General features: G+C 37.4%; 1 protein-coding gene across 4 annotated transcripts in view; it reads left to right on the top strand.

The window, feature by feature from the left end:
• Nucleotides 1-25,240, top strand: part of LOC104152994 (homer scaffold protein 1) — a 120,660-nt gene that overhangs the window by 83,263 nt on the left and 12,157 nt on the right. For all 4 annotated transcript variants that reach the window (XM_068927905.1, XM_068927906.1, XM_068927904.1 and 1 more), the window contains one exon: nt 14,622-14,778. In XM_068927905.1, coding sequence (XP_068784006.1) covers nt 14,622-14,778 — 157 coding nt within the window. The remainder of the gene's footprint in view (nt 1-14,621; nt 14,779-25,240) is intronic.

Below are 25,240 nucleotides of genomic sequence, written 5' to 3'. Positions count from 1 at the left end.
AATCTCACCTCAGTTACAAGATACCAAACACGTTAAGTCACAGAGCGTTTCCACTTTCAATAGTAGTGAATTATTAACTGTGGATTCACCTAAAATATGCAAGATAGTTCCAGAGAGGAATATTTTGTTGTAAAATACTCAGTTTGTGTTAATGAAGCTCATATGAACTTACGAATTAGCTAATTTTTAATCAGTTAGATAACTTTCTCCTTGGAGATTGACCATAGAAGTCAGAGCCAATGATAGCTGGCAACAAATATTTAATTTAAGTTATGGATACTTTCTCTGTTGAAGATTTGAGGTAGGTGTGCAGCAGTGCCAAGTTCTGCTTGGGTTTGGAGGAAGCAGTGACAGAGTTTAGGAGGAGCCTGCAACTGTTGATCCTTTGCTACCCTCTCATGCTGTAGTTGTTAAAGCTAATTAGAAAGTATAGCCTGAGCAGCTAGTATAGACTCTTCCAGTGGTCATGCAGTAAGGGGCAAAGGATAGAGGTGAGTGAACACATCTGTGCCCTGGAATATTTTTGACTTTCAGGCATGCATGGAGCCTGGCTTAGGAACTAACTGTGCTGTGTCTGTTTGCTTTATTGTCGCACAAAGCAACTGAGGTGAACTTGGTCAAGCTGCTTGCTGGTCTTTATATATTTTTATTGCTAGGATTCAGCCAAATGGATTGCCACTGTCCACTTCTTGAAATAACGCATTCAACAGCTAAACACAATCTGATAATTTGAGTTTGACAAAGCTGAGAAAAGGAGTTTAGAAAACTCTTGATATTAACAATACATAGCATGAATACTAACTTAGTGTATTTTTAAAGAACAGCTAATCACATTTTCATGAATCCTGTACACAAACAGTAACTTTCATCAAAATTTTTTTTTTCTAGCATTTATCTGGAATACAGTTGACTGAATTTCATATGCTGTACAGCTGTATATTCTTTGAGGTGTCCCTTTGCATCCCTGCAAGAGATGTATGGCCCAGGACCATGATATCTTAATTTTCACCTTGGGTAAATAGCTTGGTTTTAGGTCTGATCCAAGTGATGCACATTGTATGGATATGATCCTCTCTGGAGTATGTTATTTGTGTCAGATGAATTAAGATTGCTGAAGACTTCCCCTTATTTAGGGGTATGCTTTGCAAATAAACCTAGGTAAGGTAATAGTTCCTTGGAGAATGCTATGGCCTGGAATCTCTGAGGGAGAATGGGTAAACTGCCAGATTCATGTGGTGCTGGGCCTAAAATTTATGCCTGAGAGGCTTCCACAGTGCCTGATGCGTTTTGTCTTAGCTAGTCACCTCAGGTGAGTCAGATGAATGGCCACCTGAGGGTACGTGCTTCTCTTAGCTTTTAAAACATCTAAACCTGGGGAAGATGGATTTCATCCACTAAGCTGTCTTTACCGGACCCGGTATTAAGTTGTGCATTGTGGCAACATTATGGTTCAGAGCTGTGCTTCTTGTTTTCTATGGAGGCAACACAGCACTGCATCCTCCAGCATCTCTTTCACCCTGTAGTGGCTCCCTGGTTTGCTTTCTCACCCAACCCACTCTCCTGATGATGGTTCCTTTCAAAATAGTTGAAGTCCCCTGAGGAATCGAGTAAAAGTTAATTGATAAAAGTCCAAAGCTGCTTTATTGTAAGTAATTTCAGTGCATCAGAATGCATATAAATAACATTCAAGCTTCACCTGTAGCAGTTGTGTTATTGACAATAATTGTGTCAGGATGGCCGTTGTGATAGGCAGACCCCTTGCAGTGGAAGTTTAGTAGCATGAATCTACTTCCAGTAGACATGTGGAGGTTTGAGGCAGAAACAGATTTAACAATAGAAGCAGAATGTTTTATCTGTTAAAAATAGAAGTGCTTGTTATATCCTGCTCTTCTTGAGGGAAGAGTTACCTTGAAGAATAAAACGTGGAAAATATCTAAATGGGGACCAACTTCTCCTGTAATTTTCCATCAGTTTTATGATTTAGGGAAAATTTCAAGTAACTGTAGTGTTGTGTCTTTTGAGCTCCTTTAATATCACTGCAAATGCCACTGGCAATTTGTAGTACAGGCAGAAAGTAATTTGTGTTGATCAATGTCTTGAACATATAACAGGGGTCTCTGCTGAAATGAATTCAAGTTGCTGAATAGCACTTTGGTGAGATGTGGACAACTGGCATCGTCAAAGTATTTCACGGTGATATTGAACAGCCATCACATTTTGTCAGTAATGAATTGAGTTAGCACAAATCAACAGTAAAGTGTAATATAAGGGGCTTTTTTTATCAACTTTTAAGCTATTTGTCAAATTTAGAAAGTCATTTCATTAAATCAACATGACTTAGAAAAAAACAACCCTACAACTGAATTGTGCTTCATGCCTGTAGGAGGTTATTAAACTCTGTATTTTGCCAAAGAAAAAAGAAAGTAATTATGAGATTTTATTTCCAATCCTAAAGTGAGAATAGATATTATAGAGATAAGGTGTGAATTGTCTCAAACCAAGTGTTTTTTTATGTAGGAAATTCATTTAGATTTGGTTGGTTTGAATTTCAAGAGGATAGCTAAAATAGCTTCCTGTATGCACAGATTGTGATCTAATGGATCACTGTATAAGACTATTACGCGTTCACTTTATTTAGGAAATACTCTGAAATTTAGAACTAATGCGATTACATGACAATACTGCTTATGATCTCCTTTCTCTACTTGCCAGAGATTTTAGTATTATTATTTATTCCTGCTTCAGCACTTTAGGATGCATCTGTGCTGGGCCTTATATTCAGCACAGTGAGAGGCTCAGGAAAGCTGGCTTTTAAGTGTCTTGACATCGTGCTGTTTTCCCTTCTCTTTTCCTATTCTAGATGCCATTATCAGTGAAAGGGACATAGGGATAGCATGTTCTAATACTGCCCAATCGGTGGCATGTAGGCATAGCCTTGGAAAGGGATAGGAACTCATGCTCTGTTTTGCTGTCTGTGAAATCCTAACTTGCAAAACTCACAGGAAGCTGCTTACTGTTTGCATCCCAGTTGGGTTTGTGATGAGTTGGGAAGAATTGGTTCTATAAGTCTTTTTCTCTTAAGACTTAGAGCTGAATTATGAGACAAATCATCTGACTGAAAAGTGCCTGAAGGAAGCCTAGGATCATTTAGGACCCGTACCTGAAGTCTAGACTGACTGAATAAGAACTAGCAACTACCAGTGAATGAAGGAAGATACCATGTTCAGATTTTTCTTAATCAGAAATCGGGTAGTTTGGTTTTGGTTTTGTGATTTTTTTTTTTTTTTAAACTAGAGAGAAACTTACATAGGGACAGCTTCCTCAGAGCGTTAACCTGAAAGCTACAGGTCACAGAAAAAGCTCCGGTATCAGAGACTTTCCATATATGATGATTTCCGCCATTTTGCCTTTTTAGTAAATTTGACTCTAAGAATCAACACAGTGCAAGGAATTCAATCTTTTTTCCTGGGATTCAGATTTGGTTTGAAAAAGAAAATTTAATATTTTCATTCTATTAAAAGGTGAGATGCAAAAGAGCACCAGTGGTAGTATTCACTCATAAGTATTGCAACTCACTAGCAAGTTATTTTTTTCAATCATATGCAGTCAATATATGGATAATTATCATTATTTAGTCCATTCAGCGCAATGCTTGCTCTTTAAAGTGCCTCTGACAGCTCAGTAGATGATTTAGTGTGGGCTTTATATTTAGGCTATTGACTCTAAGTGATTGTATCGTTATCATAGGAGATGAATGAAGCTTAATTAAATTTGCCATGATCTCACATAGCTTCTCCTTCCTTAATGGAATAAAATTATATTGTTATCAGCATGTAAACTGATAGTTCATCTCCTGCACTAACTATGCAATTAATGCACGTATTTACTGGGATAAGCAAATTGACAATTGTAATGCAACAGTGATTTGCACCAGTAGTTGTTATTTGATATTATAACATAACCAGCTGAGCTGGGGCCAAATAGTAATCATTCAAAACTTTTATCCAACTGCCTACTCAAATATAAATATTTTTGTAGGTCCTTCTATAAAATGTCTTTCTGTTCTTTGCACTGGAGTTGTAAGGCCCATAGCTGTACTAATTGTTCTGCTAAGTTCAGTACTTGTTATGATACTAAAATTGGGTCCAGGCATTAAGGAACTTGAAGATTTTCAGAGATATCACAGGATATCTCAGAAGATTGAAAGTCTAAAATAAACACTTGTAAATCTTTCACATTCAACCACTCATAATACCCACTGTCATTAGCAGAAGCGTAAGTAATACTGTCGAGGTTAAGATGTGACAAACACCTAGAGACTTCTGTAGAGGACCTCCACCCTTTGTATGTGGTGTATACCAGATTTACAGGGGGGAGAGGGGCAGCATTGCACATCTCCCCTTAGCCCCCTCCCTGCAGCACGCGTGCTGTACGCCATGCCACCCAGCTCCCGCACAGCTGCAGCTGCCTCTGTTCTGTCCCTACAAACCTGACTCTCTCCACTGCTCCCTAGAGAATCATGCTGTAGTTGTAGCAGTCTTACTGGCCCCGACTATATGGCAAAATAAAACTTAAGGCCTTCATGCTAAGGGCCACGGCCTGAACCACATCCACGTTATAGCAATGGCACTGAATCTCTTCTGGGCCCATGCAGTGCCCTCGTGGCCCTAAGATGCAGTTAGTATTTTGTGTAGAGCTTTTTTCTAGTTCCAAACATCTGCAATGATTTGAGGCCTGTGCTGCCACCCACCAGAGCAGTATTCTCCTAGCACAAAAGTCAGGATGTACATTACAGGCCCAGAGGTTTTTCAGATGGACATGGCAGGGTGGTAACTTGTGTAAACCCTGATAGGGTGATATTGGAAGACTAGGTAGATGGAAGGATGCTAACCCCCTATGCGCATGTTTTATCCTGTGAACTGTGTTCAGGGTCTGTCTTGGATAGCTGACATAGACTGGAGCAGTTTTGGGAGGGTGCTAACTCCCTAGTATGGATGGCCAGATTCTCAGGGCTCTTTGGCCCTGTTCTACTTAACAGTGAAGAAAGATGTGGTCATGGGGAGCCGAATTGTTCCTTGTCGTTACTGTAACAGCATATTTGAAAGAGAAGAGCAAATTCTTCTGTCAGTAGTTGTGGTGAAGGTAGTGGAGTTTCTGAAATTTAGAGAGAGATAGTTGAGGGCACAGTTCAATGAAACCCTTAAAATCAAAGCAGCACTCACACAATACATGAGAGCCCAGGTGAGAGAATGCTTTGGCAGGCAAATACTCTCTTACCTTTTGTTACATTACTGGCAGAGTATGGTTCATACCAATGCCCATATAAATGGTTGTTATAGGTAGGATTTTTGGAAGAAACATAGGGTTTGTCTAGCCAGGGGCCTCAGGAAAATTAATTTGAACTAATTCAAAATTACTTAAACTGCTTTAAATCTGAGTTTGTACAAGTGAATTCCAGAATGAAAGTGGCCGTAATTCAGGTCATTTTAGTGTCAGGTTTCTGATATCTATCTTGCAGATAACCACATCAACTAATTCCTTTTATAAAGTGATTAAGTGCCATAGTAACTCATGTCAGTTAAACTTTCTTTGCAGCCAAATACCTATTCATTTTAGAAAGTGGGACATAAGCTCCTAAATGATGTTTTGAAAGTACGGTTTTGTTGGAATATTTGAAATACTCAGTACCATAGCAACAGCAAAGAATTATTGCTAGTGTTCTATAGTATTTTAATGCATTCAAAGACTTAGTGGCTCTTAGTTGAGAAAAAATAGAGTTATATTACAAATGTGAGAGTAAAATACTTCTAGCAATACTGATAAGTGATTTCAGGACCTAGGGTAAACTTTTTTTACTTTTTTAGAGTGTGTAATAAAATTATAGATCTGCAAGATCTTAGTATTTAGTGGAAAGACAAGACAGAAATTAAGTAGCTCTGCTTGCAAAGAGCTAAAAATTATAAACAGAGTTAATGATTTTGGTTTATGCAATATGGCCTTCATGAAGAGATAACCTAGTATCTTTTTACTATATAAAATTAAATTACTAAGAGAAGAATGAGATCTTATTAAAAGTAATAATAAAAATAAAACTTGAGCCTCTTTAGAGAAGTCATGGATTTTCTTAGAGCTACTCTGATCATTCAGGTCAAATACAGCTCATTTATTTTTTGCATTATGACCCAGTGTGCAAAAGACGTATGTAAAAATGTTGTTAACATAAGTTTAACGAAAAAGCAGAGCTTAAATGTCACCCACGTAAATACACCCAGAACACACTAGCAGACACTACAAGAAGCTTGGAAACATCCTTCCTTGTTTCTTGTGGAGAATTGTGACTTTTCTTTTTCCCCCATTGTAAATTGGGTCAGGACTGGGATCTAAATCCTGATGGATAAGGATCATAGCGGAAGCTTTTTTTTTTTTTTTTTTTTTTTTTTTTTTTAACTTTAACGTCCAGTCTTCTGCATCCCACGGAGTGCCTTTCAAGAGCTCCTCTATTGCTATTAATTCACAATGTTTCTATAAGCAGTGAACACCACACTTAGGAATTTTTGTCTCTGGCTTTGCTATCTGCTTCTAGAATGCTGTGCTGGTTGCTGTGGAGGATATTTTTGTGAAATTGTCCCTCCTTAAGAAGAATTTAATTCCCTGTCCATTCCTCAGTGATAAGCTTCCATATTGAAAGGTTGTCTGTGTAGTGGTTTCTATGAGCCTTGAATTAAGTCTGTATTATGAAGTACAGAACGTGAATTTAGTGGTGGTGATATAGCCTATAGCCATCTGTTTACCTTACATAGTGTATGGCATGTGGTCTGCCACAAAGTGGAAAGAGTCTGTACCATTATTCACTCTTTGGTCTCTTTGGTCAGCCTCCTCATCCATCAAGTCCTTTCTGCAATGATTTTAACCCTTCCCTAGTGAGCTTAAAAAGTATAAGGAAAGACACACCTAATAACAGAACTGTCTATAACAGAACTATGAACACAACTCTTCTCCTGTCTACAGGCCACATGTGTGCTTCAGCTAATTCAGAATCTGAGATCGTGGTCAAACTCAAAGGCTAAATGCGAATGAAAGGTCATGTATGTGAAACACCATAAAAGAGAACTCTGTGATTGCTCCATGTGCACCCCTCTTCTGAACTTTGCACAAAAGGCCTTCTGCATGTCCTGCCTTCTACACTGACATAGAAATTTGGGGTTCAAGCATGTTGTAGCTCTGAGTTCAGCAAAGGGATATGCAAAAAAACCATATTCTGAAATGGGATAAACCTTCAAAATTTGTAAAGAACAGTACTCTCAGCTAAAATCATGCTCTCACCTGATGATTTCAGCTATTCAGCTGCCTTTACCACTTTTCAGTAGGTGTGTGTGTGTTTTTATTATTAGTCTCCTCACTTTAAGTATGATGTGCTTCAAGAGCCTCCTTCATCTTTTTTGATATGATCAAATCTGTCATTTAAGCTGCGTACGTTACTCCATCTGAAGAGCTTGATTCACAACTATGTTTCCCTGGTTTTGTGCTGATGTAACTCCATTGAGATCATACAGATATTCCTTATCCCAAAGGAAAGAACAGATCTTTCATGCTCAGTTAATATTTCTGCTTCCCTCCCCAAGGGAGCTATCCTCCTTTGCTAAAAATTCTTTTGAATGCTCTAATTAAGGATAAGGATCTCTTTGAATATTAATTAGTTTTTCATTGGTCTCGTTCAAAATATTTAACTCAAAGCAATTTCCTGGTAATTATCTCTTGATTATAACTTTGAGGGGACTTCCTTTTTTTTTTTTTTAAACTAAATTCCAATTCATCAGAACTTCATTTAATACCTAATATGACTTCCTTTTGCATGTGTCCAGTTAATCACAACTACAGATCAAAAGCAGTAAGCAGTAGCCACCAAGAGGTGATTTTTCTCTTTAAAATTTCCTTCTTGCAAAAGCTGTCATTCTTACCATAGATCTCTCTCTTTTGTTGGTCCTTTACTTGAATTATACTCTAGCTATACAATATTTACATTATACAGTTTACTTGAGTATATTGTAGATGATTGTCCCTCATGCACATAAGCTCAGAATCTTTTGACTGATGGAATCTACTGGGCCTGTACAAGCAGACAGCTTTGTACAAAGACAGAAATGACAGAGCAGCTCAAGACTTCTTTCTTGACTCTTCCTGCAACAGTGAGATAGGACCTGATGGCTACCCAATCCATTGCTCCTTTTTCAGCTTCCCGCTCACTCTAGGTTTCCTAATTAGGTATAATTAAACAATTGGCAGAACTCCTTTCTGCATTATTTCCATCTTTACTTTGAATATTTGAGAGAGAGAGACTAAGAAATTTAAGTTTCGTGCCCAAGGGCATATGATACTTTGGACTAGCAGCAGGAAGAACTCTGAAACCATCATGTTTAAATCCTTTCTGTTATGAAGGGATTTTATGATTTTAATAGATAGTCCCAGTATATGCTCTTTCTAATCTGTGAGAAAGGATGAAATTCCCTAAATGCCTATTTAAAATTTCTTCTAAATCAGGACATGAAGTGAAGACCTAAAGTTTAATTCTTAGCATGAGTGAGAGAGGAAGCTTCTTGTGAGTTTTTCAAAATAACTTGAGGGATGGTACACTCATCCTCTGTACCAAGAAAATGATCATTTTTATTGGGACAATCACGTCACTCGAATGTAGACAATAAGAAACGCAGCCCATTGCAGAGTTCTCACCGTTCCAGCCTGGGAACTCAGTATTATCTGAAGCTTATGGAGTTACCTTAAAGCACTCTTCAAAGCTTAGCATCTTATTCTCACAGCAGTGTTTTCAGTTTTCATTATTTCAGCCAGGAGCAATATCGAGCTTCAAGCCCTTGTGGAAGAATTCTTTTGTGGCTTTATTTCCTTATGGAGGACTCTGTAAAGACCTTGTACAAAATTTGTTCCCGGATTCATCTGGGAGTGTCACATGAACCCAAACTATTGCCTTGCACTTCAAAAGTGGAGAAGAAACTCTGAGTATATTAGATCTCTCTGATACTGAGATAACAGAACCAAATCATTCACAATCCCCCTTCTGCTTCCCTAAGCTTGGGGAGGAGCTGCTCCATAAGGTTCACCAGCAAGACTGTCAGAAAGGATCACCCGTTGCTGCCAGCACAGCTAATGTGTTGTTACCAGCTGGTTGACATACCTCTCCTGCAGAGTGGTAACGCTCACTCCACCAGATTCTTGGTCCGCTTCCAAAGCATGCCACTATTTATAATCTGCCCAGCAGCTACATGGAGTATGCTCCATTCATATTTGTCAAGTCTTATGGATTTAGTTACTACAGCAGATGCCAAATTTTGTAGAGAAGCACTCCAGTCCCTATTAAACTGAATTCCTCATTTCTGCTATCCGAAGATAGTACAGCTCACCAGTTATCTGCAGTGCAGATCACAGTGACACTTGAAGAAAAGACTTTACTTACTCTTGAGTAATTGTAGTTCTTTGCAATGCAGCTACAGTAGAGTAAAAAATCCAGTCTTTAAATTTATTCCTTTTTAAAGCAGCAATTCTTTTCTTCAATCCAATCTTAAAAACATAAAATGTTAATAAAGCATAATTCTGCACATAATTTATTTCTATAAATCTGAAATAAAACTTTAAGCATGTTTTATATTATTTGTGTTACATACAATTCAGCAAGCTGGATAAGTTACTGATTCTAATTCAAAAAGCAGAAAATCTCTCTTGATTGGGACTGCTTTTGTTTCTTTGTTTCATGATGGCATCTCTTGAAATAACTTCCTTCTAAATGCAACTCATCAATGTGTGCCCCTGCCCCGCCTTTGCAAGTCTTCTCCTCCAACTGGCTGAATGTGGTGACTGGAGCTTTTAGGATTAATTTTCATTAAGTGACCTACTTTGCTGAGAAAGATAAGCATGCCTTTATAGCCTCTGGCACTCTATTCAGGTCACAGATGGACAGATAGCAAACCTATTCCTCAGTGACTTAGTGGAATTGTAACTAATACCCAATGGGAATGGAGATAGGCTTGATGTTAATTGGTCAGAACGCCTAAAATTAGGGAAGATCATTAAATTCTACTTTAATTTTAAGGAGGTGTCACAATTATGTCATAGGATGCCAGTAAGCAGTTGCTCAAAGAGTATTTTGCATTAGTGATCAAATTACTCTATGTCATAGATGTTAAATATTGAAAAAGACATTTGATCTTGAGTCCTTTGCCTTGAAAATGAAGCACCATACAGTGTTCTGACTGTAAATACGTCCCATATTAAACTCATACTAAATACCATGGTCTACACCAAAGATCTGAGATTTGGGGGAGTTTTGACCTCTTGCTCACCAACAAGTGCTTATGATCCTCTGTATAGTTGGCGTTCTAAAGATAATTTTACAAACAGTGAATATAACCTAAACCTCTGTTATGGAAGCATTTTTCTGTATACCGTAATCAGTTCATCCAAAACTACTGTTGTCCATTACAAGCTTGTTTTCCCTCTTACATTTGTCTTATACTATCCTATTGTGGCTATGTTTGAAAAGTGGCTTATCTTATTTTCAGACATTCAGAAGTTTCACAAGGGCTTTTCACCAGGCTTTATATTCCATTCCGATGTTTTAAAAAATTAAGTAGAATTTTTCATGCTTGGAAGCAGGCAACAAGCAGAAGTGCTAAGAATGTTTCTGTTTTGAAAGAGATCTTGAAACTTAAAAGCATACCAGGAGGTCAGTGATGTTACTTCTGACAAGTCTGAAGAAATAAGTATTAAAATTGTGATATTGCCAGCAAAGTGATACATGATTTTCAGAACAAAACAAAATGTAAATATAGGTTCAAAACGTGTGTGTCCCTGTGTCCCCTCTTTATACATACAGCTCTGCTTTTTGCGCTGTGGCGTAAAACTGAAAGGTATTCTGGTAGAAGCTGCTTTGCAATTTGGATCACTGTGATCACTGGACAAGTGATTTCATGTGGTTTTAGGACAAATAATCTGACAGCACATGAAGCATATTTTTCATTTAGATATTTGCAACTATTAAGACAATCTGATAGAACTGTGTGTTTCTTGTAACAAAACCTAATGCATTGAGAGTGAAGTCTATTACTTTTAGCAAAAAGCCTTTCAAATGGGAATTAAGCAAAGGTTTTGGAGAGAAGGTGTATCTGTAGTCCTGTCATACCTGTCCTGAGGGACTGGAGTGCAGCTGTGTTATGACCAAAATTCTGGCCAGGGCAATGGCAGTTGAATTTTCCATGCATGTGCTTTCAGCTTCTGGATCTGTGTATTTCCTGTCCCAGATGTTAGCCCCAGTATTTTCTCAGCTGAAGGAGAATTCTCATTGTGTGAAAAGTGTGTGTTTCTTAATGTTCACTTTGGACTTGTCTATAACTTTGAACCAACATAGCTGTATAGATATAGGCATAAATGCAGATACTCTTAGTATGGCTTAAGAATAGCCTCCTGTAGGTGTCCTTTTACCTATTCCTAAAACAAATATTTTAAATCAAAATAACGCCAGGTTTAACCAAAATAATCCCCAAAGTGTGACTTAACTTTAATTATCATTTTTTAGATTACCTGGAATAACTGTGGGCAGATGGAAATAAAGCATCCCACCACTGTTAACTTCCACGTGCAATCTTGCCTTCAGAGGCAATTTATACCAACTGAGTATGTGTGCCATGAGTCAGATAAACCCCACAGTTTGTGTGAAAGTACTTGGAGGGTGACATTCCACAGCCCCTTTGTTCCTTCAGTGCTTAGGGTCCATAGATAGGATCTTTTTACATTTAATTAGATTATAGTGGTGTCTAGTTAGATATTCTTACTCTCTCATACCCTACTTAATGGGGCTGACCACCAGTTTTCACAATGATCACAATCCCTCTCAGTTTTCAGTGTTTTCTGCCTTTTCAACCATATAGTGGAAGAGGGTGCTGAGTGATAATTATGTTGTTACAAGAAGCTGCTAAAATTGTCAAGAAACTATTTGAAAAAAAGTAAATCAGCACTGCTGGCACTGGTTAAAAGTTATATCAACCAGATCCTGATTTTATCAAGCATGGAAATGCAAAACCTTCAAGTCTTTGGTACTTTGTATGATATCCATCCTATTGTTTTATCATGTCAGAGAATGTGAATGTTATAAGAAGAAACAAAGTAAGCCTAAATAGTTGGGAAGTCATTATGTATTATCAGGTACTAGACTAATTTAAGTAAATCTGTTTATGTTTATGGAGTCATAGTACAATCTGTAGAAGGTACAGTAGGAATTATTTATAGAAAAAACAATATGTATTATGAACAAATAACACCTGCATTACAACAGATGTGTTCATGCCTGCTGTATAGATTACTTACGGATAAAAGGAAGCTTGAGAAATTATACTGATACAGTCCTATTGGAAAACGGCTAGTCTAAAAATAACCAGCTCCAAAGACAACTTCTGAGTTTTAAATCTGGATAGCTATAGCAGTAATAGAAAATACCTGCTTCTTATTTAATGCTAACATTCTAGTACAGAAGCAATAACTTAAGAGCACAAGATTGGTTTCTTAGCAGGGTGGTAAGGAGACTGGAAAAAAGTAAAGGTGAAAAACACAGAGAATCCCACTTGCATTCTTATTAAGCAACAGCTAAGGATCTGGCTTCTGGGATCTTCATTACTTATACATTTACCTTATATCGCTGTGGGTATATAAATTATTATATTGAAAAAAATCCATGCACTATCCTTTTTGCATGTTAAGATACAACATGAAATGCTTAAAGAGTTCTCAGCCTGTAACTCTCTTGGATACAAAGCTTTTAATCTGTTCCGTTACATAAATATAAAATCTTGCAAGTATAGTTCTTCTTTGAGAAAAGATGGTTAGCGAGGCACATTTTGTGAATGTATGCATGTCACACACGCAGAGTTAGCTACTAGTTCTGCCGTAGCATGGGTACTGAATGGAACCTGATCATTTCCATGAAGTAGCTGGTGTGGATATTTGTTTGCAGGATCAGAACCCCAGGGAGGAAATGCGAATATGATAATGAACTAGATTTTTATTAGCTTGTTTTTTACAGAATTTGTTGATCTGTTGTGCTACCTTAACTGAAAAGTAAATCCAGTCAGAGAAACAAAAGAGTAGACATTGTTACAGAAATTAATACTTACCTTCTTTAATGTATGAGTCAGTGTTCCCTGATGAAGTAGGATGATCGTTATTCTAATTTAGTCATTTAAGTTTTAAAATTTCCAGTGGTGAGCTTCTAATTAGTTGAATAGATCATGAAATGCTACAGGAATTGTAAAAAAAACCCTTGTATTCCAAGGGTAAGAAGCTATGTGTTTGGAAGGAAATACACGGGCATGGAAGAATCAGACCTCGTATTTTAGTGGAACAGTAGATGTGATCCGAATTGATAATGATTATTCCTTAGTGGCTGGCTGGTTTTGAATACCTAAGGATCTTTCGCAGGAATCATAATCTTTTTGAAATGTGCTATTCTGGGATGGGCTGTGCAGATGTGTGAAGTGAAAAAAGGAAAGTTGGTGGGTAAAGTGGTGACAGAGTGGTTAGTTGTTCATATGTACAAGTTCAAACCATAAATGCTGACCATAAATGTACATGCAAAATAATATTGACATGCAAAATAATTTTTTCCGGAGTTAGCAATCATCAGTGTTCAGTGATGCCTTCAGTAGTAATCTAATTAGACAAAATGAATGATTTTCTGTATGTATTTTCCACATAGATGTGCCCCTCACATTCTACTGGCATTATAAAAATAAACATTAATGACCTATTTGTATACTAATACATTCACCTGATGTGTTTGAGATGGTTTTGCTTTGTATACTGTGTGTAAATATAGAGACTGTGGATGATGGCAGACTGATTAGCTGTGAAAATTAAAGACCTCTGTTTGTTCAGGGAAGAAATCGTTCATCCATAGGCTACTCTAGTAAACCCCAGTCTCAGCTCCCTCTTTGCAATAAGACAGTAATAGCTCTGTGCTCCTTAATCTTTAGTCTCTTTGCTGATCTTGCTGAAGAAAGGCATATTAACAGTGATAGTTTTATGGTGGTGAAATGATATTTAATAGAGAAAGTATAATTCAGGCGTAGAAGGCTTGCGTTAAGGCAAATAAGCTGTAGTTCCAAAGCACTCCATTAGTTCCTTTTAATCAGGTTGATGACAAATTTTTTTCTAGAATATACTTCATAAAGTAATAGAGGAAAAAAGTACTGATACTCAATGCATATATGTTCAAATGAGGAACTATTTACATATTCTAGAATTACATACTGTTGCTTTTGGGAAGCTGATGTGGATTATGTTATCCATAGCATCTTATAAAATAAAATGCAGTGTTGAACAGGGAGGGTAGAGGTTATTTTCCCATAGTGATATCCCTATGTTAAGAATTTTCTTGATGAGTATTTTCTGAATTTAAAGTTTTGATGATTTTTTGAGCACTTGCATTCTCATTTGAACTTTCAGTCGAAGGATTTTTGTTTAATTCTCTTACTCCTGAATATTTTGAAAAATTTTATAAGACACTTTAAAAAAAACAAGAAGAGATTTGCAGGGTTCTGACCATTCTCATTTTGTTTATGCAGTTCGACAATCAGCAAGCACTGGGAGGCAGAACTGGCCACACTCAAGGGTAATAACGCTAAGCTCACAGCAGCCCTGCTGGAGTCCACTGCCAATGTAAAACAATGGAAACAACAGCTTGCTGCGTATCAGGAGGAAGCAGAACGTCTTCATAAGCGGGTAAGTAAAGACAAACATTTAGGATCTTTAAAGTTCATGACATGGAAGTGCTGATAACTGTATATGCTCATTTTGGAGCAAACCAAATAAGCTTAATATTGGGGCTTTAGGTAAATCTTTGAAACAGAAATTAATGATCACTTTAACGCACACAGGATTCCCATACAAAGCACATGGGCAAACGCGCCCAAATGTGCTGACACTCCTTTGAGATGTCACTGTTCTGTGTGGATACCTGTCACCCCTTAGTGCACTCAAATCCTCTTGTGAATATCCTTTCTTCCACATGACACAGAGAACTTAGAAACTCATCTCCATACCAAGGATACAGCCTGAGCCTGAGGACTAGGTAAGCTGGAGGAAAAGCTTGCGAAGAACAAAATCAAGGGTGGGTGGAAGAGCTCTGCTCCCAAGCTATATCTTTTTTCCAAAAAATCTCCCGGTGGAGCTCCAGAGTGACTGTAGCTGGGGTGTCCCTTGGGGGTGGAAAGGAGCTACTGAAGGAATGTTCCTCAGTTAGGAAATACTCTTTCTTTTGAGCAGTTTGTTTTCTGCAGAGGATTTTGTTGCAGGAGGAGTTATCTAAGCCATGGTATGTAGGACACATTGGCTAGCTGCTCTCTCTTCATTCTGTGCAAGCTCCATCAGATCTGCTTCAGGACCTTCTCTGTACCATTACACGTGACTCCCTTTTGCATTTTAGCCCACAGAAACTTAACCGCAGATCTGTAAGTTAAAGGAACCATATTCCAGCTTCCACGTGTACCAAAGACCAACACCTTCCTTTTATCCTTGCACCTAAACCTAAAACCGAGCGTAGAATCAAGCTCATCATATGCAATTAAAGATCTGCTCCTGCATGCATACAGGAGGGACAGGGTCCCATTCCCTTCACTGTGATGTTGCAGACCAGAAATTAGAGCCGAGTGGAGGCAGCAGTGAGTATCTGAGGAACTATTTAAGACTGAAGATTGCATTATGAAAACAAGATGATGATGTTTGTATTTCTCTTCTTATTTCTGCTGTAATTGTTTACATATTGGTATAATTTATCCACCTTTATCCATATGAATTTGTCAGCATAGCTTAGGACATATTTTTGTGCAAAGTGAACGCAAAACTAGCATTTGTATGGAGGAAAGCTGTCTTTGATGGAACTGTATTATAGATTTGTTGCTATCAGCTAACTTAGAAAAATATCATGGAGCGGGAAATAAAAACAAACAGAAGCCCCATATACATTTTTGCATGAAGGCCACTTTCATCAATATACTGACAGAAGGTAAAGGGTATATAGCAAATATGACGAATTTGGCATGTCTGTTAATTTGGTAATGCTGTACTCCCTTATATGAAATAAGGTATGGCAAATACAGTTAGCCGTAAATGCAAATTGCAAAGGGCTTTTTTTCAACCTTTAGTGGACCTATCCATATTATTGTTACAATTGGAGGTTATTAGCAGTCACAGGGACGAGAATTGTGTTGATCTGATGCACGCTGCATCTATCTGGAGGTCTGGAAGAGCAGCAAGAATTCCCTTGAGCCTGGAAAACTGGGGAAATATCAGGTCGCTGGGGCTGTCTTATACCTAACTGACTTGAAGACAAGGATCTTGAAGTCCCAACCAGATGAGTTGGTAGGGAAGAATGGCAGTTTCTGGTGCGCCCTCACTGCATATGTGATAGCTGGCTGAAATGCATGAATTGTAATTAAAACTGATGTTTTTTGCAAAATTCTTTCATTTCAAGATATTGGCAGTTGCTGACAAAACTGATTTTGTTCAGAAATTTTCTAGTGAGCCACAAGCTTGTCCTGTGTGTTTATATAAAGAGAGATTTTCAGTTTGTTGCCTTATTTAAATTTCTGCTTTGCAAAGGCAGAAATTCTAATCATAGTTTTTCAGGTTTGTGAATAGAAGATAGTGCTATCATCTGTAGTTAATATTGATTAAATTATAACCCATTAATTAATAAACTACAGAAGATTGGGTGGGTTTGACCTCCAGATTAGGTTTTTCAGTGAAGAAGGCATCACTAAAGTGCAGACTTGATGAGACAGCATTCTTCATAATAAAATGTATTAATAGCTTTTGTTGCAAAGACAAGACAGGCATGGCAGTATGGTAGATCTCTTTTACGTGATGATACTGTCACTCTTAGTCTTATCTTATTTAAAATCTGTTATTGGAAAATATAATTAATGAATCTAGGTGGTTTTAGAATGACATTCTGCTTGTACCTCATAGTACAATTAACAAAAGTAGTAACCAAGTCCTTGTGGCTACATGCATTAATAGCTGATTGTTTTTCATAGTCTTTGCCTAGCAAATTTTCTACAATTATCTGTTACGTATTTCTGATGGAGCACAAAATCTTATAACATGGAATCATGTGTTATGCTGTTATGTTTGCCTTTTACATGCTTGTATTAAATCTTTCTCTTATTGATTTCTTACGTGCAATATAGTAATGCTCTGTCTTCATACATGCCTGTAAATTACTACAGAATAGTTCATCAAGAGTACTGTCCTCTACTGGAATTGATTTTAGAAAAAGATAGACTTGGCTAACCCAGTAAGTCAAATTCTGTAGGCAAAAGTATGCAGATCACATTAAAAAAAAAATCGATCTCAATCTGTTATCCATATAATGGGATACAACAGCTGATCTAACCCAAGACTGATCTTTCAAATGTGAAACATTCCCTGGTTTTAACAAGAAGCTGCAAGTCAGATACTTCTCAGTTACACAGGCAGAAAAACATGATATTAAAAGGGCAGACCTGGAGACTGTTGGCTATGGCATAGGTGGTAGCAAGCAGTGTTAAGTCGATGGTGTTAGGTTTATCTGTTAAGCCTAATTTAAACACAGCTGAAATTAATTAAAAAACCCGTTCCTTAAATTGGAATCCGTCTCACCTGAGTTTATATAAAAGTTACACATAGGATGGCCATTTTATTTTTAAAATTCATGGAGAGACAAAAACATCATGAAGAATAGATGTCCCATAGCCATACTTCTCGTTAGATAAGATGAACCCCGTCCTTAGTTCACAGAATAACTTACCTTGGAAGAGGGCTTTAGTTATCTGCTCCAATCCCCCCACTCAAAGCAGGGCTAACTTTGAAGTTAGATACAGCTTCAGGGTAGGGTCAGGCTGGTCAGGGCCATGAGTCAAGTTCTGAAAAATGGAGATCCCACAGCCTCTCTGGGCAACCTGTTCCAATGTTTGACCACCCTCATTGTGAAGATTTTCTTCCTAATCCTAATTGCAATTTGCCATGCTGCAACTTGCACCTGTTGCCAGTTCAGAAGAAAAACGCTGTTTGATCCAAAAGAAACTTTGCTGAGAAAAGTTGAACAGACAGAGTTTTTAGAAATACTCATAGAAACATTGGTTTAAAGAAGACATGGAAGTCTGGAAGTTAGTTTGCATGTTCAGTTGTAATCTAGTTGCTGTTTTATATGCAGAAGTCGGCTCTCACAGCATCTTGCTCACTGGAGAGGAATAACGTATGTAGACGTGTATTTTAGAGGGATATGCTCGCTTGATAAGAGCACAGTGTTGGAGGAGGTAGACCAGCCTCCAAAATGAAGAATAGATCTTCCACCGCTATTTGCTATGTTTAGTTCAATTTAATAATATATTGTGTGGTTTGTATATGATGTACTTGTGGTATTCACTCCTTATGTGCTTTAGGTATATATACAAATTTTGGTGCCTTAGTCGTCTTATCTGCAAGCTACAGCAGACTTATCTCCTCTATGTCAAGTGTAGCGTGTGGGGGAGAAGTAATGCATATTGATTAGTAAACTTTATCTTACTGTTTTTGTCTTCAGTTTCCTCTTTATATAAATAGCCTTATAAAATAGCCTTATTTATATAGTTTCCTCTTTATATAAGTATAGAAATATATTTCTAATTGTTAATAGTATCTTATTAGTTGACTTCTTATGTACCTTCTTCTGCAGTGTGAATTTTGTCATGCCATATTTTAAACATCCTTTGGTTTACAGTTATATCTCACCCTTCTCGTATTTTCCATCGTTCTCAATCACTGTGATAATCTGGGTCTTTTGGGCCATACAATATTCATTGTAATCTTTGCATTTTAAGATATTTAAAATTATTTTAAAACCAAAACCCAACTTTTTTATTCTATAATTTTTTCTAAATTTGACTGAAATAGTTTTTCTAAATGTTACATTATTTATATTTTTTTGCATCTTTTAAAATACAAAAACAAAGCTAAAATGCTTTTCCCTTTATTGTTTTTAATTCCATTTTTTAGAAATTAATATATCTTCTGTTTCTGATTAAGTAAAAGATTTCCTCGTTTGTCATATCAATTATTCACATTAGCCTACATTTTTTTTGCTTTCTCGGATGCTTTTATCGTCCTTCTCCCATTTGTTCTCTGCAGTAGTAGTGCCTAAAGCTGAGAGGAAATCGAATACAGATTCAGTGTGGCTCAGTGCAAAGTTCTCAATAAATTAAAGTTTTGTGCTCTCTTGTGATATAGTGCAAGCTCAAGTCAGAAATACTGCACTTTGGTATTTTGTCACACACTACATTTTTCAAAAATTTACTACCTTAATATATGGATTTTTCCCTCTAAAATACAAAAAGATAATAATTCTGGGAAGATGTGATGCCCAGCCAAGAGCTTAATTTAGAGCTCTGAGCCTTCTCCCTACTAATCTGCTCAGAAGCAGCTTAACAACAAGGATTTCCCTTAGACGGGGTTGGGGAGCGCTCCTACACACCCTGCATAGCTTTTTGAAGTCAAAAGGGATTCCTGAGTTGAGAGCAGCTCAGTAACAGAAATAAAAAACCTGAAGTGAGCTACTTCGGACAAGTGAAATAGCATCAGTACTAACATTAATCCTGACACTGTGGAAAGGAAAGGATTGAATGGTGATATGAATTACGCAAAGTAACCCAAAGTTTCATCTTTGTCCAGTAAAAAGAAGAAAATTGTGCATTTTTTCTTGCATGCTAACTGTTAAAGTAAATCATCCTATGACACTGGGCAATAGCCCAGAGTAATAACACCAGTGGATAATAACAGAACTGCAGTCCTTGAAGATCATTCATCTGCAGGAAAGGAAGCCTGATATAAGAAGAAATGAAGGCAAATGATCAAGCTCTTGCGTATTCCTAAACGAATAGAGAGGTAACTCTTGAATTCTAGCTTGTTATTTTATGATTTCTTAGGAAATAAGACAAAATTAGCCTATTATGTTCTGGTTCTTCATCCATCTGTTTTATTCAGTGAGTGAAACAAGTACCATGCCATCTTATGTGGTCATAAAAAAAACCCTGAAAAATAATAGGCCCTGATTTCACTACGGTTAAAAGAAATTCTAAAGTGGATATTAAAGAATACATGTACATAAAGAAATAAAGCCATGGTTATTTTGCTGGGCTACTTCTGTAAGTAGCTTTTCTGGGCTACTTAAAGGAAACAAGTATCTTTAAATGCAGTTAGCAAAGTCCACAAGAGGTATGGGGCCCCATATGAGCCATCTGTTCAGATTATCCCAAAATTCTGTAGAAAATCTTTTAAAGTTTTGCAGACCCCTTAGCGCTAACCTCCATGTTTCCACTATCTGAGCTAGTAATAAAAGAATTAAGACCCAATTTTGTACACGCATATGTGTGATCAAGTTGCTTGCTGAATCAGAGCCATGTTGTGGACTTCTTACATGCTGAGAAGTCAGTGCTTATTGAATAACTTGTGAGCGCTACTGTGGGACTAACTGTGTGAATAATTGTTCACATGCACCATTAACAGGTCTCAGTTTGGTCTTGTATAACTGAGGAAGGACATTTTCTAAAAGTGGACATTTAAAATAAGGTGACAGCATAGTAATAACAAAATTTTTGAAAGGAGTTTTGATCCAAAGATTTATTGGCAATGTACCTTTTATTATGTGATGCCCATCTCTTGTCATCCTTCCCTCAAGTCTGTGTCCATCCTATCCCCACTGAACTTATTGTATTTAAAGTTAGTTTGATTAATTACACAAAAAGCGTTATGTAAGTATAACTTCCTTCTTAAATAATAATAATTATCATGTGACTAGAGAGTAGCTTGATACCATTTGTTTACAATGAAAATAGGTAAGCATTTTGCAAGGTAAGCATGGTTAGTTTGGCAGTTTAATGCCAAAATAGTGGGATTATCATTTTGCTAGTATTTGTCTGTGCATTTTCTGTGGCTTCTTATTTAATTGAAGTAAACGTATTTGTGCAGATGAACCAAATCATGAGTGCGTAAAAAATGGCTGCAATTATGTACAAGTAAGTCCATATTTTTATGTATATAGTCCTTTAATCTGGATTTACAATTAAAACCTTATTACGCTAAAAACTCCCTGAAAAGCAAAGGCAGCCTTTTGTGATTTCCTAAGTGAGGTTGTCATGTTAAATGTCAACCAAAGTTCCAGAGAAAGGTGCTGTGGGAGTATTAGGGTTAGAAACAACACAGTAAGATCTGGGAAGGCCTATTGTTTTAACTGTTATGGTTGTGTTCTTAGAAGATATGTTGGGAAATAGTGACTTTGTTTTCTATTATTGTAAGACAGTCTTTTCTTCAAAATGAAAAAAAGGTTTATGTTTTAGGGCAGGCTGTAATTATCTGCATTAGGACTCTTATACTGATCCTTCTCACAGTGGAACGAGTTTCTAATAAAAAGAAATCTAGAGTAATATTTTTAAAATCCTTGAGAACAGAAAACGTTGTGAAGACTGACTACCTCCGTCATGCATGGAATTAAGGGTTAACCAAAGGAAAAATAAGATCATTTTATTTCAAGTGATACGTATTTTTCTCCCACATCTACATTTTTACTCTCCCAATATGCATTTCAGTTGTGTTTGCTGTTGCATGTATTTCATGAGCTGGTCAGATAGCTGGAAAAATATTTTCTAATTAGATTGTAGACAAAAGGATGTCCCCTGAAGTTAGTATTAGCATTATCAGTTGCATGCAGTCATGCATGGCTGAAGTGCAAACCATTACTTTTGGTTACACTCTTTTAGTACACTTTTTATATTTTCAAATATTCCTATTGCATCTTCATTGCTTTCTTCACAGAAATAAAACAGATGATGGATTATTCCTCTTTCATCTCTGTAGTAATGAATCACTGTGGAAAACATTTTGATATTTCCATGGCTTGAGGCATCGGTGCCCACAGAGAAAAATGTGTCCTTTTCAGCAAAATCTCTAATTGTTTTCTCGGTTGAGAAAAGTAATATATTGTTGGTAACACACAAAACTCGCCCCTACCCCCAGGTTATCATTTATCTACGGGTAAATCTTGGAAAACTACAATATTTAATTTGCTGTCAGAAATGATGTATATGAATAATACTGTGGTGCACTTTTTGTTCCTTCAGCAGCAACCTTGAAAAGCAATTTTCCTTGTTTCTTACATTTTCACATTTCTTAGCACCAAAAATCTTTCTAGGTTTTTTTTTTGAAAGATATACTGGAATTATTTTTCTGATCAGCTTGTTCACATGCTATCTTGCATGTTACTCTCCACCATGAAGAACTGAGAAACTTCTACATAAGTCACATGAAGCTTTATGCAGTTTTTGCTAGTTTTGCTGAGCCATACAACATCATTTCTCTTCTCGCTGTAGAAAGCAAAGGACTTGTAGGAGGTACTTCTTGAATTATTGATGCAATATTTTTATCACAGTCACGGGATCCATTTAGGGATGTTATTCAAATAGCTAAAAGTGCCTAATTAATACTTACATTCAGTCTTACCCATGAGCGCTCTATCTGTTCTGCACTGTAGCCTCGATCAATAGACCTCTGATACTGTGCTGCACAATAAATGTAAGGGATAAAAATGTCTTTAGGAAACAACAAGTTAACAGCATCAGGTATATCTATAAAATAGGATGAAGCTATGGTGAAAATATGGTTTAACCTGTCTTTCTTTGCATTTCCGTGGTAGTTGAAGTAATTTCTGTATGAAGTTTAGAAAGAAATTTATGATCTGCGGGTACTGAATTTAAGGTACTGAATAAAAGGCATTATTGTTTGAGATCAGAAGTGTACAAATTGATCTCAAGAAAATGGTTTGAGAAAATGAAACAACCGGCTTCAAAAATAGCTCAGATTCATTCAGTCAGTAATTGTTCTGGGAGGGAGACCACTCACAATATTTCTGTCATTCCCATTGCTTTGCCTCTATCTAACCAGACTCTTCAGCTGTCGAGCAGTCGTTTGTGCAGGGATTTGATAGAATCTCTTCTCTTTGTTTCTTTGTGTTTTGATTCAGTTTGTTTTCTTTGAGGGATTCTTCAGTCTTCTGAAGCTCTTGTACTGTCACTGTCTTAAGCTCAAATCAAGTTTTTTTTTCTTTCTAGTTCTATTACATGACCCACAGCCTCCCTCCTCCTCCAGTCTTCTCAACAGCTCGGCGTATGCTAGCTGCATGCTACGGTGAAGACTTCTGCCTGGACTTCCCCGCTGTATGGGCTGCTGGTCCTGGATGAAAAATTCCAGAGAATTCTAGTATGGCCTCTGCTGAGAGGGTTTTAGGCTTTGCCAGAACAAGTTGGCTTGCTGTCCTGTTTTAGCTGACTTATGTTTCTCACAGAAGTATGCAGTTAAACATAATAATGGCCATATACTAGAAGAATTAGCTCCTTACATAGTCACTAAAAATCCTTTTCAGACTTTCTTTCCTTTCACGCAATCCTTCCCTGCATTCTAAATGCAAAAAAACCCACAAAAAACAAACCCAGAAGTAGAAGCAGAGAGTAATATCTTTTTTTTTTTTTTTTAAGTCTCAAATATGAAGCCACAGTATGGAGAGTTTTGCATATGCAAATCAGTAAAGTTTTATAATAGCACAAAAGAAGAACCTTACATAGTCTTTGCAATCAGTTACTGTTCAAAGACTGTTTTTTCAGTCTGAGTTCTGTGCTGGAAACAAGGCTTAATCACAGATACATTGCTTACTGTTGCTGTGCAAATGCTTGAATGATTGATTGAGCCTTTCTCTTAAACGTGAAAAAATGAATGAGAAAATGCCCCTGAAAATAGCAGATGGGAGGGTCAGCTAAAGCATTTTAGCTTCCTTTTAATGCCCCCTTCTGTGTATAATGCATAAACAATTATTTTTAATGATTTTTGGACCACTGGTCATGAGAAAAATAAGTTCAATTTGAAGCAAAGTAAATAGAGCAAGAAAAAGCTATCCAGATTTTTGCCTAGAGCTTTATCTTTTGTTACTTCTGTTTTCAATTGCACATTCTTTATATTGCATCATTTTCCAGCCCATCTTAGTCCACAGATTTCTTGAAAGGGTCACAGTACAATTTTCTTTTTCTTTTGGTACATTCAAAAAGAGAACATCGTGAAGATATTTGACATCTTTTCAAGTCTCTGTACGAAATGGGCATTTAAATAAGATTGTGGTTAAAGTAAACCTGTTTTTAATTGATTTTTTTTTCTTTCAAGTTACTGATTTTTCAATGAACAGTTAACAGAATGGCTGAACAGCGCATTATTTTCTTGCGCAAGCAGGGAGAGGTGGGTGTTTGCCTGAGAAGAACCTGGACCAGTGTAAGACATTACAGCTGTGGATAATTAATTTCCCTTCTGAAAGAGGGTGCTGTCCCTGACTCTGCTGGCACGAAGGTCTGTGAGAGCACTCCCTCCTCTGCTCAAGCAAAACCACCTGTGTGTGTTTCAGGAATTTCAATAGCTGTCTTGAGTTGGTATGGTCCAGAGCATACCGGGGAGTGTTGGTGTGACCCACACAACTGGCAGGGCTGTTGCAGAAGGTATTTCCAGCCAGTAGCAATACAAGCAGCTGAGACCAGTAACACCTTATCCACACCAGTTCAATGTGCTAGCCTCTAACTCCGGGTTCGCACCGACAGCACAAGACACATCCTTAGCATGTGAACTAGCCCAGAGAAAACGCTGTGAAGAGCAGTGGGGTCCAAGCTCTTCCTTTGCCACAAAATGAGATACTAGACACGAGGACAGAGGTGGTTGGGGGACTGGGTTTTCCCTGTCCGTCCTGTTGAGGCTGTTCCACTTGGTGTAAATTGACTGTTCTCTCTGCCAGTGCTTGGTGAGACCAACAGGTATTGCCCAGAGCCACAACTTTAATGGAGAGATTGACCTGCTTGGGGGTGACCGTGTAATGCAGTGGTTACAGTGCTTGCATTTCCAGTCTGTCTTTCATAACAGGTAGAAGAGGGCTTGAACCTGGTTTTCCAGCACTAACTCTGGATTCACAGAGGCTTCTGCCTCTAATTCAAGAGTCAGTTCAGTGGAAAAGCTTGAAAACGTTTAACAGGTTAAACTCCAGAAGGGATGGAGGTGGGTGAGAACCCAGTTTGAGAGTTCCACTAAAGCTTTGGAATGAACTAGAGCTTTCTACAAGGCACCATAGCCCAGGACAGGAGTATAGGGG

This window comes from Struthio camelus, chromosome Z, assembly GCF_040807025.1.
Source record: "Struthio camelus isolate bStrCam1 chromosome Z, bStrCam1.hap1, whole genome shotgun sequence".
NCBI classification, from domain to species: domain Eukaryota; kingdom Metazoa; phylum Chordata; class Aves; order Struthioniformes; family Struthionidae; genus Struthio; species Struthio camelus.
The sequence above is the reverse complement of the archived record's forward strand: the minus strand, read 5'-3'. Positions and strand labels throughout refer to the sequence as shown.